The sequence below is a fragment of the Saccoglossus kowalevskii genome, chromosome 14 (assembly GCF_978046115.1).
Source record: "Saccoglossus kowalevskii chromosome 14, keSacKowa6.1, whole genome shotgun sequence".
Classification (NCBI taxonomy): Eukaryota; Metazoa; Hemichordata; class Enteropneusta; family Harrimaniidae; genus Saccoglossus; species Saccoglossus kowalevskii.
Window position 1 is genome coordinate 26,634,436 of NC_140654.1, and position 16,662 is coordinate 26,651,097.

General features: G+C 35.5%; 1 protein-coding gene across 1 annotated transcript; it reads left to right on the plus strand.

The window, feature by feature from the left end:
• The first annotated feature begins 2,314 nt into the window (after positions 1 to 2,314).
• LOC146734636 (uncharacterized) lies at positions 2,315 to 15,375 on the plus strand. Its single transcript, XM_085507572.1, has 6 exons — positions 2,315 to 2,427; positions 10,970 to 11,069; positions 12,860 to 13,560; positions 14,337 to 14,523; positions 14,714 to 14,855; positions 15,152 to 15,375. Exons 1-6 carry the CDS (start codon positions 2,315 to 2,317, stop codon positions 15,301 to 15,303), a joined length of 1,395 nt encoding a protein of 464 aa, XP_085363698.1. The 3' UTR covers positions 15,304 to 15,375.
• Positions 15,376 to 16,662: the final 1,287 nt, after the last annotated feature.

Genomic DNA, 16,662 nt, shown 5'->3' on the forward strand with positions numbered 1-16,662 from the left:
CCACGGCCTCGGCCTCTTTTACGCCAAGCCTACACAGCTTTATTTTGTTGAGTCTCGAAGCGGAAATAAACTCTGACGGCGAGAATGAGTCGCCGACAATACACGTAGTGTACACTAGCTAGCGTTAAGTTTACCGCATTCCGTAGTTGAACAAGCAGAATGCATTGTTCCATAGAATTACAACATGGCAACCGGATTGATATCGAGAAAACTTCAATTTTGTTCAAGTTTATATGCTGTCTGCTATTCTTTTTTGTAAATTCTTTCCCCTGTTAACCGAGTCAAATCAAACGTGTAGACCATGATTAGACGGACGTAACTTGACATGTGCCAAGAAGCGGTCCCAAACGATTAGAAGGTTCTCAAACTCATTTCGACAAAGCAACTCTGACATTGCTTCCAGCGTCTCTTTCGTTACACTATTCAATCACGAGAATGTAAAGTTTCACCTCGTCCAAAAAGGTCCACGCATAAGCAGCTCGGGGCGTGCACTCCAATATGAAGTCAGATGACGCGCCGGGTCACATGATCACCTCACTCACGTGACCAATTTTAAAGCAAGTATTGGTGTGGAGAGGTCAAATAATCAGAATATTTTTTATATATTTTGATTATATATAGAAAGGATGCTTTGTCTTAACGTATATATTAAATATTTACGACACCACGATTATCTGGACTACTACATTTATTTTCTATATCGGTCTCAGCAAAGAACCACAAAATGCCAGTGCCGATTGGTTCCGATATTCTGATTAGTCCACCACTGTTCCAACTCCCTTTGTTCTATATCAAAAAATAACGCTGCTTCGTTTGTCAATACTTTGCACAGAATAACGACAAATGCGCAACCATATCAAGTACGAAGTCTAAGCAGGTAGTGTGAATAGATCTGTCGAGGCCTGAGGTGCGAAAACTAGAGGAGCTACCCATGGAGCTTTTTTTAGCTCCATGGGCTACCCTACACAAACCTAATCCTGAAAAGTAGTGTCACAAGAGTGTATTGGTCTATTGCTAACTTATTTATTTTAGTAAAAACACAACCAGTTTGAGAATATTACTCAAACACCTTTTTAGCTATCGATTTCTTCGTTCGATATTTTTCGAAAAATCTGCCCACGCTCGCTGCTAGAATCCGCCATTCAGAATTTCCGACCAGAATAAAAAAATGCCGACCGGCGCTATGCTATTTGTTTGCAATACACACAGGATGTCGGCCACTGGACCGTTATGCATCAGACTTGTGGGATTATGCTATTGTCACAACATGGAAGGAGTTTGGGACGTCTTCGAATAAAGTGTTCCCTGCCTGTTTTATTCAGAACCATACATTAGAATTTATGATTCAAAAACCTAGATATAGAGGGACAAATTCGCACTAACAGGACAGACATTGTTTGCACAATTACCACGTGACAACAAAAATTGCGAACCTTGTCAAAATCCGCTGTTATGAGCGCACACTCCGAAATTTCCGCTTGAAATTTGCGCCATGTTTTTCCCGTAATCAAGTTCATTGAAATGTGTCCCCAGTAATCAAAAGACCCATTTTTTTTATTTCAGCGCAGGTTTGTTGTTTTTTCTCCTAACTATTACATACTAAGCACCTTTAACAGACTATTATTCTGTGACAAAGCCTTTTCTATAAAAAAAAACACATAGTTCGCACCGTTATTATATTGTCAATGTGCTAATTTGAATGTCCGAAATCACCTAATTTGAGTTCATTAATATCTGGGGTTACTCAACACTGGGGAGTTGATTTGTAAATTGCGTTATGTCAAGTAGACTCAGATGGTTATAACAATTTAAAATTAAAATATAACACTATGAATGCATATGCAACATATAACCTGTTATTGTATTGTAACCAAAGAGTGACGTTTTGAAAACAGCGTTTTACCCGCATATAGCAAGATTATGTACGCGTGCCAACACGACGGCGCCATCAAGACAAGATTGGAAAAGACTCAAGTGTTTTGCAAAGTTCCAAGATATATATTCTATGTTCACACGACAGCATTTTATCGGAACCCAATGGCTCGAGCCAGCAAAAATGGTCGTGTAAACGCGTTCGGCTCGAGCCAAGTTCGGCTCCACTCAACCCTCGGGGAGTCCCGTGTGAACGCATCGGGGCCCAACTATCGGAGCCGAAATCACGCGCCCTCAATCGTCTTCTTCGAGTAACCTCTCATTTCAATTATTGCGGAGACAACATCTTTCATAATTTCACGCAATTTCCGATGGCGGTACGCGTCCTAATATATAGTAACGAATCACTGCGATAGATTGATAGCTCAGCGGGACACAAAAAATGGCGTACGAAATTATTCGACAAAAACTTGAAAGAACGGCTGAACGGAAACTTTTTAAAGACACTAAAGATAAAAATCGTAGAAGCGATCGAAGTACGGTGACGTGTTTCTGGTAGGTTTAGATTCTTCCATAGTCCCTCTATGATAGATAGAGAGAATCTGTGATTCTTCCTAGTAGTTTATATATCATTACAGTTGAATAGATACAAAATGGTTAATTTGCATGACAATAACTTGAGCGAATAGGATGTATTAAACCACAGTCCCTCTAGGGACTGATTAAACGCATTTTAGCTGACGTGTTTCCTGTTTATTCGAGATACTAGTACCTAAATCATAATACCAGTCATTGTCCACCTCCATGCTCAGGCTCTTTGTTCTCCTAGCTCAACAACATCGTGTCATGTAAAGAAAAAAACACAAGCACGACACTAAAATCGTTTTCAGTCACTAATTATTCAAGGGCACTGTTCCGTTCGCCTCTGATCAAACTGAATCGAACTTAGGCAGATCTCAGCTCTCGTTCGGCTCCCGACAGTATGAACGCATTGGAGATACTCTCCTGTTAATCCGTGGGAGGAGCAGTAGTTCGGCTCCGATAGAACATGGAGCTAAAAAAGATAGAATGCTACCGTGTGAACAAGCAAGGTAGCAATTATGAACAAACAATTAAACAGCAAATAACTAAAATAAACCAACCACAAATTATCGAAACAACGACTATACTGAACGACAGAGAAACCAAGAAATTAAGTTTGGAAGTTGAAAAAATATATAAATTATACTGGAAAGGGGAAATTAACATAGGGACTGATGATAACCAAAATAACAATAACAGAAAAAATAAATTCAGAGAGTACAAACACTTCAAAAATGAATTTATTTTAGAAAATTATGTGATGAAAATAAAGAATGCCGAACTACGTAAATGTTTAAGTAGGTTCCGTCTGGGCAACCATAGACTAAAAATTGAAACAGGGAGGTGCACCAAACCAAAAACCGAAATAGGAAATAGAAACTGTGTTTAAATAACAAAGTAGAAGATGAAATTTAGTCTTGTTCCATATTTCATTGATTCACTGTATATTGCTTATTTTATTATTATTATTGTTATTTCATCTATTGTTTTTCAATATTATTACCTCCATATATCATTAGTTTTTTTAATTGTAGTTTGTTGGTAGGAAGTAATTTACACAACCCAGCTCCCTGCACGAACCTAATGTGTATTGGTCTATTGCAAACTCATTTATTTTAGTAAAAACACATGCAGTTGCGTTTTATGTTTCAGAATATTACTCCAAACACCCTTTTAACTATCGATTACTTCGTTATTTTCCCAAAAATCTGTCCACGCTTGCTGCTAGAATCCGCCATTCAGAATTTCCGACGAGAATAAAAAAATGCCGACCGGCGCTATGCTATTTGTTTGCAATACACACAGGATGTCGGCTACTGGACAAAAATACAATAAAAACACCAAATACTATAGAGCAGAATCTTCTCTACAGTCTTTGCAAACACTAATAAAAATATCTAATAATAGTAATATTACTAGTCTGGGGGTATGCTACTGTAAAAATGACTAAATCCGCGATTGTGAGAGCACACGGCACTGACTGCCCGAATAATTCTCAGAACGGCTGCGATTGCTTCATGAATATTTATAAACAGACCGGAACTCTAAAACAACAGCTGGTACTTCGACAAGGGGCGATAAAACTGACATATTTTTGTTTAATTCTTTAAGGTAGCGAGACTATTATTTGTGTTGAAAATTACGATTTTCACATTTATTTATTAATTGATGAAATGCACTATAAACTTTCATATGATAAAGTCAACATAACATAGAATGTCATGTAAGTTGGTTAAAATGTAGATTTTCTGAAGGAAAGCAAGGCAGCCTCAGTAGTGTTTTCCAAAATCAACAACACAGGTTTAATCTGTGTGCCTATAAGTTTTAAAGATTAACTCAAGACAAAGCAATGTTAGGATGTGTTATCAGTAGCTATCTGACACACAATGAGTGTTTCCAAACATTTGAGTGGTTTGTCTCCGCCCCTGTTTGTTTCACAGATTAGTCATTTGCATATGAATGTGTCAGACACAAGGTCACACAGCCACTGAAAAAAATCATTGATTTTGGTGTTTTCATATGCCAAATTTATCCAAATATAGCTATCCCATTCCTTTATTTTTTTGGTTTCCAATAGCCTTACACATTTGGATGTCCCTACACATGTTAAAACAGACCGTGATGGGAAAACAAATTGATTGTGCCGATAAACAAGCTTGAAAATCTTTGCTGTGACTTCATGGACGTTTTCTAGGAGTTTATGTTTTTCAAAATACAAGGTCTTTAACAAAAAATAACGTCTACTTATTGTCGTCGGATTAACACCAAATTTTCACAGCTTTAAGGTGACAATGAGAGGAACTTGAATGTGTCCAGACAAACTATTTCATCGATTATTTACCAACGAGTTGTGGTTTGAGTTGGGGGCAATGCGACTAAATCAGTAATTGAAATTCAGCACACTATTTTTTAAAACGCGTTGCTTGAATAAAACTGACAAGACACATTCAATTTACCAGACTATTGAACAACTAGGAAAAGTGAAAAAAATACTTCTTACCGCCAGCATAAATGCGTAATTATTTTTTTTACAGAAAAAGTAATTTTTCACCTTTGATTGAGTAACGCGTCGTAGAATGCAGATACGGGCATGCAAAATACACTTGTGAAAAGCTTGAAGTCTGGCGATTCTAAAAATATATACTTTCCCGGGTCTATTTGTAGTCATTCAGTCACAATTAGAAGATGACAACAAGTATGCAAATAATAGTCCCGCTACCTTAATTGTTCCCCAATATAGATTATTTTGTGTAGAAGCAGTAATAAAAGGTTCATTTCAGTCGATTATATTACCGTTGGTTTTGCCCCCGTAGATACTTGTATCCGCCCACAAACCAGATGGTTTTATTATTATTTTATTAATATTCAAAAAAAGTGCCCAATGCTGTTTTAATGGCTGTTCTGTTTGTTTCGATCAACATAGATCGTGTTTTAACACTGCTCTCTCCTTTCATCAATGATTATCGAGACAGTCATTGTGTCAACACAGGTGGCGCTATTCAGCACAGACCTGTGTCTTATGACGCATAACTAGCCTCTGAAGGCTAAATATCCATCCGCTACCATTTTTCTCAGCGTTTCTGCCGCGGAACTATATAAAAGTATTTTTCTTGTTTTGAACACATCCTCCCCCGATTTTTAGCAAGATTTAATCTTTAATGAGTTGATCAATTAAAATAACACACAACACTCATCAGAATAGCTTATTTTATTAACATTAAAATGCATGTAAATTGGAGGTCTAATTGTTCTCAATAAGTATTGACACGCAGATCGCCGCAAACCAACCGAATAGCGCCACCTGTGTTGAAACAAAGTGGAAATAGTTCCGACCACTTTTCCCATAGTTCCACGCGCGGTATGTGTCAGATCGATTGGTTTGCGGGGATCTGCGTCAGTGTCAATGCGAGACAGTTACTTGATAAAGACAACGCTAACTTCCTAGGGCAAAGAAACGAAGAAAATATTGATGTGTTTTCCCAAAAATAACGATGCCAAAACCACGAATTAAAATGCGCGCAGCGGGCGATATTTTCAAAATAAAACGGAAATTAGTGACAGGTTGGGTGAAATTGATACTGAACACTCGGTTGGTATAAACAGACCCTTCGTAGAAAAACGACCGGACAATATCTATCATTCTGAAATATACCAAAGACAGAACAAATGCAGCACGTTTTTTTTATGAGCCAAAATAAACAAAACAAAAATTCTACGAACGAAACATACCCTGTTTGCAATGTTTATTTAAACCGCGACATCTCTTAATCACCCTCTCAAAATATTTTTTTTTTCAATTCGCACTATTTTCAGGAAGATTTGCGTTGTTAGTTTTACAAAATTTTAAAACATTGTTATTCTGATATTTTTTGGTCAGCATATAAAATAAAAAATCTTTTGTTCAAAGGCCGGTGGTCATCGCGTCCTGTTGGATAGGGGACTCATAGCGAAGTATACAACACGTGTAAACATTGCTTCATTACACGAATTATGAAAACGCGCTGCACAACGACTAGAGCCCTTCAAATTTGTACCTGTATCATACTATTTTAAAGGACGTTGGCGTTTTTTAGTTTGGAAAATAACTTTTTAAAAAACGTTGTACCGAAAGTCGGTATACACTAAATATTTATGTAAACAACTAAACATGTACGCCAAAATAACGAAATAGACTTCTAGTATATTTTAATATTTTTGTAAAACTGGATGACGACATCATTTCTGTGAACTACTGATCACCGATGTCACGTAATTGACTACGTATTAAATATTATAATAACCAGTCTTCTCGGTCATTATTATGTTTAGTATTATGTAAATTAGATAATAAAAATTATTTATTTGTATTTTTGTTTTATTTGCGAAGAATAATCAGAATGTACTGTATACACGTAATTTAAATTGCATCGAGGGTATCGAATATCCCGCCGTTTAGTGCCCCATCCACAGCTTGACCCTAATCACAGTCCCTCCAGGGAGTGTGCCCTAATGTGATACCAAGTGAAACGTATATTTTTACTGTCGCATTTTACAAAAGTCGAAACTGGGTGTATCATGGACTAGGTACAACACACGCTGCGACAACTGAGTGATCAGCGACATCTTTTTTGGGCGATGTTCCAATGGTGCATTAGTTTATTTGAAATGGAGTGAATATGAATATGAACTCTATTACAACGTGTTTGAATTATGTGCTTTTACTCTAGAAATTGGTCATAAATACATGCACAAAATACAAGCATATTCCATTTTTTCAATGGCCAAAAATCATACTTATTGTTTGAAATACTAGTAACTGATACCTACACATATAACGATAGGTGCGAATTTCAAATATTGAAGATCGTTTATTTTATTTTACAGACGAGAACCAAGGTCCGAAACGTCCGGTCAGGTCGAAACTCTTGGCCGAGACGTCGGTCCACCGGAACTCAGACCACCGATAAAGAACAGACTAGCAACGCGGCTTTTCCTTTGGCCAGTTGCGTGCCACGTTTGTTTTTGGGCTTAACTTTTTAATCCAATAAACAACCATGAAAATACTGGCTTCTTACCGAATATTAAATTACTTCAATCGCTTAGTTGCGTGAGCATATCAAGTTTTCAAACGCAGTGTCCACAAAAACTACGAATCGTCCACACAAAGGAACACTGTCGACGCCAACACCGCCATTTGACCTTTATAGAAAAAGTTCGATAAATGTTGGGAAAAGTCAAAGTAACGAGAAATATTACTATACATTTGCTCATTATGTATTCATAAATATCGTAGACGAAAGTAGGAAACATTAAAAATGCCGTAACCCAGCCAAAAATTTACCGATTTGAACAGAAACGACGACAATGGAAAGGTCAAAACACATATATGTCATTAGATCTAAAAGTATGCGCCTGAGCGTTCCGCACTAGAATGTCATTACGAAAACACACGAAGTAGGTAAATGTGAGTACGTTCAGGAATCTACGGGTAAGCTTGTGTCAATAAACTACTAGCAATGCCTGCCGTGCTACGCATCGTACTAGCGTAATCCCCAATTCACACATAAAACAATAGGCATTGCTAGTCTGTTCTTTAGTGGTCCGAATATCATTCGGTAAGGGTCAATTTCCTTCAGTCCTTCAAGATATTCTGGGGTGGAAATTAAATTAGCCTCCGAAAATCTTTCTAATGCTGGTCTTGTCATCCGTTTCCATGTGCATTTTTCAGGAAGTCGACATTTTACAATGTTGAGCACTACGATAAAGACTTTCCGTTTTCGACATTGTGGAATTCTTTCGTTTTTTGGGAGAAAAAAACTGAAAAAATGATTTTGACTACATAATTCAGAAATTTATAAGAATAATTCATAACGAAATACACCCATAAATAATTTTCATAGTTACTGCTTATCTAACTTCGCAATTATTAAGTTTCCTTGATGGACCACGAGCTCTGTTTCTTGTTTGCACGTCATCTTGTTCCACAAAATCGCAGACAATGTTTTGTAAGGTTGCCCTTTGATTCTTTTAACGAGTACTCCGCGGTATATAGCGTGTTCTCACGTTAGCATATTTTTTTTCGAGTTCACGAATTAGAGCTCCCGTAAGTCGTTAAGCCAACAAAAATTGTTTTGTTGCCCTCAGCGACCGACCGAAGAACTTAGGATATCGGGTCGCGGTTTTGTTTTGTTTTTGTTTTTTAATAGCCCAAAATATTATTTTTTTTAAAAAAAAATAAGAAAATTCAAGCAGTAAAAAGTGTTTCCTCTAGAAATTCTGATTATCTGTAATTAGCGAAACGAGCCATTTACTAATTCAAATCCCGTTATTTTCGGCAAATGTTTTATGTAGTTATATACACGACTGAAAGGTGAATATACTGGCAAAGTTTCGTCCGCCAGTTTTGAATATTGTACGTGTAAGACCCTTGTTTCTCTGATTACAGATTTCTGATTATCTGTAATTAGCGAAACGAGCCATATACAAATTAAAATATTGTTTTTTGGTAAGTATTTTGTAAATATTGTGCGTGTAAAACCCATTTTCTCTGATTACAGTTTATTTGTTATTATGGTTTTTATTATGGTTGTGTTTCGTTTCGTTCCGTTTCGCTTCGCTTCGTTTCGTTTCGTTTCGTTTCGTTTCGTTTCATCGATTACAATAAGCTGTTACATCGATGTGCCCACTTGTAATAGGAGAATTGGTCAGAATCCGTTTCCGAACAATAAAATCGCCGATATTTAATTGGCCACGTAGTTTTGCCAGCATTTTATTTTTTTTGCAACAATGGTCAAATTTGGGGGCATTCTTTATCAAGAACACTTCAGTCAATGAACTTGATATATTGTGTGTGAGCTGTGTAACCCAAGCGAGAATAGACTAACTTGTACTTACTCCAATAAAGACCAAATGGTTTGATCTTTAACGCTTTAACAAATTAAATAAATGTGATTAGTAACGTAGTTGCACTACCGTTTTGTTATAACTTTCAAATCTGTAAGTTTAGCAAATACTGTCTTGGTGGAATATTCGACCAATGTACATTTAAGCTGTTTATCGCCTCTGAAAAAAAAAACTTATGTATTCACAGAGTTTGAGAGAACAGAATAAAGAATTTATTTATAAACCACAAATTTAATTATTTGGAACAATCTGCTAATGGGGTTGAGATATCACAACATGTTCGTTATTTGTTTCCTAATCATTACAGTTCCGGGGGTCCTCGCTACTGCTACAACAATTACAGGATAACCTTGTGATACGATCAGCCTAAATCGATCTATCGTCGCAATTGAATTCAAAACCATGTCACGCTGTCACATGCCAATAATACCAGACAACGTTCATTCGCATCAACATAGACGTGTTAAGAACATAATTTCCCATATTAACAAATAATGAATGTAAATACACATGTGCCGCCATTGTTACGGCATCTGACTGAATCGTCCACCTGAAAAAAAGTACATGGTTAATTTATAACACTCTCGGTCATGTGACCCATTGTTCTGGCCGGTGTTTATTTCTGTTATATAACTCTTTGTGTGTTGTGTCTATGTAAATTTTAATCAGTCAAAGTTTATGTCATATTAGTAATCGCTTCTGCTGTTTTTACTTGCACATTGCACTACGGGACCTCTTCATGTAGATTAGTAACAAACTTGTTAATGTCAGGCCGCATTTCTAAACTTAGACTCGGCATGATGTCAATGTTTGAAGTTGTGAAGCTAAATGAGAGTTATTTATCGGGTATTTAAATAAATAGCTGAGATTGACCGACGGTTGTCGTAATGGTAGTCAGTACCTATAACACCTACACTATGAGGGACTAGGTTGGAATTAATATATAGATGTGAACATTGGCATTACAGTATAATTCTTTACGACTAGTTGAATAACAATATTAACGGTTTCAATTGTTCTAACTCTGAACTCGGTAATGTCACGTTTCTATAGAAGACATTAATTATAATAATCCAGCGTCTCCATTAACATCGTCGCCAAAGTTCAAATTCTGTCACAATATATACCAAATATGAACCAAATTATATGAAATTATAAAACAACATGTCGATATATCTGTGATATAATGACCGTTGTGAAATACCTACTAACTTTTGAATAAAATCATGCAGTAAAGGGAAAATATCAGCTGAATACTAGCGATTCCAGCGATAAATCGTCATAGGACGACTTTCACCTATAAGTCATGGAAACAATGAGCTCGTTAATTATATACGAGACTTGGTGAGCGATTAGCCGAATTACTCACGTCGTTGATTTTGAACAAATAATCTGTTTGCGTGACGACAGAGGTCGTATGTATCTACTATTAAAGAATCTTAATAACATTTTATAATCGAACCAATGAACACGAGATCAGATCTACTTTAAATTATGCATGGTAACATATGGTCAGTTATACGTTTATAAGCTTCCGCGTCGCTATCAGAATGGTGCATAGCAACATGACACTCAGAAGGCATAGTTTGATGACTTTTGTAACAGGGATACTATTGATGTCTGTGCTTTACAGCTTTCTGCCCAAGATACCATCCGTTGCGGATTATATTGGGGCATCTTTGATGTCCATGGAAACTGATACAAGTACTGCCGTGATGGAATATTCTGACAATGTAAGTAGACCATATCTCGTGTCGCTTCAATATGTAATAAGTTAGAACAGCAGTAATTTGGCATACATAATTTTTATTTTTATGTATGATTTTATTGAAATGATGTTTTGAAAGTACGGGTAATACCTTTGTAAGGGATGCGATATCAACTCATCTCATTCTGATCAGCATAGCTGTAAATGCCATTCTACTGTCGGTCATTATATCATTCCTCGGCATAGAAATGTATTATTAGCCGTCATTGGATTAGCATATCGTCTATATAAAAATTTCTGAATGAACGCAAATTCACAAAAGTAATTGATTACATTTCTACAATTTGCAAACTTCTACAACTAATAATATTAACAATAACATGTTAATTGATGGGCATGATAATACAAGATAAATACGGGCCTATTCAAATGAGTTCATCGCCAGAGACGTCTGAAAGTACGTGAATCTTCGTATGTATTTACGTCACTATGTTTTCCCAATTAAACATATTACATTCTGCTAACAGTAGTTGAGTAATAAATGAATATATATGCTTATACGCGATTCTACAAAAAAAGTCTTACTAAATGATTAATGATGCCGATTTATTACCACCTCAAATTATCTGTAATTAATATGCATTGACATTCTTCTAATTGAATGTTTTTGTCCAGATTTTGTTGTTTGTCCATAATTCATAATTGCATATAAAACATTCATATTCTTTTTCTCAAATATTCTTTTACTTTTTGTTAAAGTATCAGTTAACAGTATTATTCTGGAGTAGTTTCCTATGTACATATCCAACATTACATTCAGTAATTCAAACTGAACAGCTGCCTTCTTGCACTTCTGCCAAATTGTTTTCAATTGCAATGCAATACGATATTATTATATATTTATTTTCAATTGTATTCACTTTACCTATATTACATCATCAGATTACCCATCATTATTTTTTTTCATCAGCTGTGTAATTTAATCATGTCACATTTGTAATTTAATTTGAATATCGGTAGTGCAGTGTAGTGTAGTGTAGTGTAGTGTAGTGTAGTGTAGTGTAGTGTAGTGTAGTGTAGTGTAGTGTAGTGTAGTGCAGTGCAGTGCAGTGCAGTGCAGTGCAGTGCAGTGAGGCACGGTGTTGAGGCACGATGGTTTAGGTGAGGGCCTGTGGTGTGGCGAACGACAATCACCCAACGACCGACGCTCACAACTTGGATCCCACCATTAACAAAAGCAATATTATGGTTTTATAATTTTTCAGATATTTTTAATTCGGTGTTATTTCAATATTTTTTTTTCAAAATTCAAACACTATATTTTCCTAAAAATCAAATACTACCGGTTTTATGTATTTCTGTATTAAACCTGTAGTCAATTCATGTTCAAGGGCCACTTGGTATAGCCGTGCATTATCAGCCAATATACCGTTAATTGCATATGCAAATTTTGTGCAGTCAATATACCACCATGGAATAATTACAGGCAAACATTTAAACAACATGCTACACGGGATTTGAACTCGCGAACACGGCGTCGTGGACGCGCTAACTAGCTGGTGGGCAATTGATGAACAACTTTCAATTCACCTCTCTAGTCAAAACTAGTTAAGGCAGCCGTTTATATTTTCTTTTGAATATAAGACGTCTTCTTATTCAAAAGTATATTATTATTTTGTTTATAGACGTTTCACCAAAGTTTTCCATTGGACTAACTATCTGTCGATAAAGAACATATTTGTGCCTCAAAAACTACCCTTAATCTAAGTTGTGTTGCCATTCTAATGTACAGAATATTAAATTATGTATTTACAGGATGTTGAGGTAACACAAAACCATGTACATACTAAATTGGAACAATCGGCACGTGGAGGCGAAGTATTACAAGAAGTTCGTTATTTGTTTCCTATTCACTACCATTCTGGTGGTCCTAACTACCAGTACAATAACTACAGGATAGCCTTGCGATACGCCATCAGCCTAAATCGATCCATCGTCGCAATTGAATTCAAAACCCACTTTACGCAGTTACGTGCCACCAGTACTGGACTACGTTCTCTCGAATCAACTTTTGACGTAAATGAGTTGCGGAAAATAGTTTCCATAGTAACAATTAACGAATATAAACATGCATGCGGTAGTTCGTTTGATTCCATTGTGATGGAACCTCGCTCAAACGTTCCTCTAGAAAAGTACATGGATGAATACACTAGAACGACTATGGTCTTCAAAGATAATTATGAAATTGAACTCCCTGAAGCATTGAACAATTTGGGATCGCGCAAAGAATTCAGCAAAATGTATGAGAAAAGCATTTCTGCACGTTGTCTTGGTATATTCCGCCCATGGGACATTGATGATAATAGATTGACTGACAGAGCAGAAATAGACAAAAAGATCGACATACATCTTAAGTGGGCGCCCTACATCAGAAAAATGGGAGAAAAAGTTGCGAGTACACTATGTAATGGAAAACCTTACTTAGCTGTGCATTGGAGAAACAGGACAGGAGAACCGTAAGTGCTGTAACGTGTATTACCCGATTAGTCAATTAAAAATAGATGTGGTACTCAGATTGATATCTTGGGGAGCATGACATTTCAAACATAGAAAATGTCGGTGATTGTGCAACACAAATAAACCTGTTTAGTGTGATATTATGTGTGAACTATGACCCTACTGGCTTACGACTGAGCGTATAATAATTTGAATCCCCTAGTGACTTTCCCGGCACTAATTGAAATGAGAAAACAAGTTATAATATAATATCTATACATCATCACTATGCACGATATGTTTAATTCGGTGAATTCGTACATCCTAGCATATTGTTTAATAGTTTAATACAAAAAATGATTTAGTTTATCGGATAGCGTTATGTTTTTCGTTGTTTCGTTGTTTGAATACATAATAATACTGGATGTTTATTGAACTGGGTGCATTTATTTATTTATTTCGACAACAGCTTTGAGAACATATTGATGAATATAAATTGATTAAACATTATTGTATGTATTTCTCAATTCGCCAGAATTGTTCTTTTCTTCATAAAACGTTGAATTCACTATACACTATACAACACCATAAAACGTCATCGTAAATTGCGAGAATGCCACAATATCATTCGTCAACATTTTTTTAATTATTTCAATTGTTTTAGAAGAATCTGACTTTTTAAAAAAAATATAATAAGCGGTTAATTTGGAAACATGATGAAAGGTGACTTCAATGATCGGATAGATAAAACATTACTAATATTTTATGAATGTTAACTGCATACATTTTAATTCAGATGTCGACTTAGGTCACGGACTCAAGGAAGCATTGGATACGCCAACGAACTGAAATGTTTGAATAATTCTGTTAACGAGATACCAATTCTTACGAAACTCGCGGAGGCGTTTACCAAGGATGCACGTGATGTCATTGGACGATACAATCTGTCGTGTGTATATGTTGCCTTTCCAACCTATAGTTGGGTAAGTCTCTGCATTGTATTATACACTATGATTTGTGAATGTTAGTACCTTCATCCACAGATACAATTTGTGACCGCAAAAAGCTGACAAAGTCCGTCACCTCTCTTCGGTATGTGTATCATGTAACATTGAATTCAAATTACTTTAACTATCATGTAATTTTTAACTTCTGCTCATTATATCAAAACAGAAAATACTCGAAATCTTAAAAGCTGGTGGAGTCCCAAGAATATTGTCACGTGATAATATAACAACTCATAAATATCCCGAGATCCAAGCCTTCAAAGATGACAATTACGTGACGTCATTGGTGGAGCAAGAAATTTGCAAACGTAAGTTAAATATATCTCAGCTTTTAAATTTCGTCATACCTGAACATGGGTTTGCGTGAGAATAATTGTTATGACACACTCATGGGATATTTGTGTAATATAATACTATTCATACCGTATATTGTACCACAGTTATCGTTATGTTCAAATGTTATTGACATTCACTGACAACTTTCATGCATTTTAGAGAAGCATAGGAATATTATTAATATGCATGTTTATTTACAATATCTATCAGAATAATGTATATTAACATAATTAATTTACTAAAAAGTTGACTTTCACATCCGTTTTAGGTTCCATGATATTTATTCAACGCATAGAATCTAACTGGTCAGAAATGGTGAGATATGCAAGAGACGCAAACAACGACGTCACGTTAACAATGCAAACACTAACAAGGTACTCACAAGTGTACAATAGATACAAAGCATTAAACAAACTGTGATATTCAAAGATGTAAGAAATAAACATGTTAACATGGCCATTATTAACACAAATGTGATATACAAAAAAAGAAAGAAAATGAAATCAAACTGTTTACGACGTTTGCGTCGATTTTATTTGTTATTAGCAGATTTAGTCAGATGTATGCTGTAAGGATACATACTTCTTACAGGGAAATTCCTATACTGTTAGCGAAGATAATTCTAAGTTTAATACATAAGTCTCGTGATGTAATTTCTATATTCCCTGTAGTGTTGTTTGAATTATCAGATTTAATGTGTATATAATATGCACAAATAAGCATCGAAATATTAAATAGTGCGCACAACAGATTTGACAAAATAAAGGAAGGGTATGATATCACAATTATATCAACAAATAGAATTTATTGAACACAAATAGAAATATATAATATTACTTTATTTCATGTATATCTCGTATTTTCATGTGTATATGTAATCTCCTCATTCTTGTATATTTCCCGAATAAATAATAATAACATTGCAAAACATGTTTTCTATGTTATGAAGTTCTGTTTTGTGAAATGAAACACAATTATCTGTATGCAAATGATTTCGTGGTATAACAGAAGTTGACTGAAACGATATGTAATATTATAAATAGATTATATATACTGTATGGTAAATCTTGTCGAATACAAAACAAAATGTTTCTAAATTATAGTCATACAATTCTTATTGCTCGCCAAAATCGTCAGAATCTGTATCCGGCACATTGCAGCACCCTTCACTGTCACATTTACATGCATCTTCCCTTTTACACATTACATCGTCTTGAAGAACAATCACTCTGACATCTACATTGAATAACAGCATCTGGAGCTGGTTCTAATAGCCTTAAATTTGGAAAAAAGATTTTGCATATGATCTATCACTCATCTATTGTTTATTGAACAAAAATATATATATTGGTCTGGTGAATATGTTCATATGTGTGACTGGACATTGGCACACTTCATTTGCATGCATAGATAGTTTTCTTATTAGAACATAGTTCACAGCGAACAACGCCCAGTGATGCTTTAATTTTTCCAGTAAATATCAAAGATACTAGTGACGTATATGCAGTTATTGTTGGTCTATCTATTGCCGATGTATTGCTGCCAAGACCTTTCAGACCATCTCCATTGACCCATAGACTTAAATCTGAAATAGAATCACGTCAACAGACAGCATGTATGAGCGGTAGTAGCACACACATGTTTATTGCCAGTTCTATAACTACTTGGTGCATTGGAATATAATAAAACAACAGTTTTGAAAAAAATCTCTTACCACAATATGTAAATATAAATCGATATGTATTATTATAAATTAATTATATATCTTGTCTAATACAA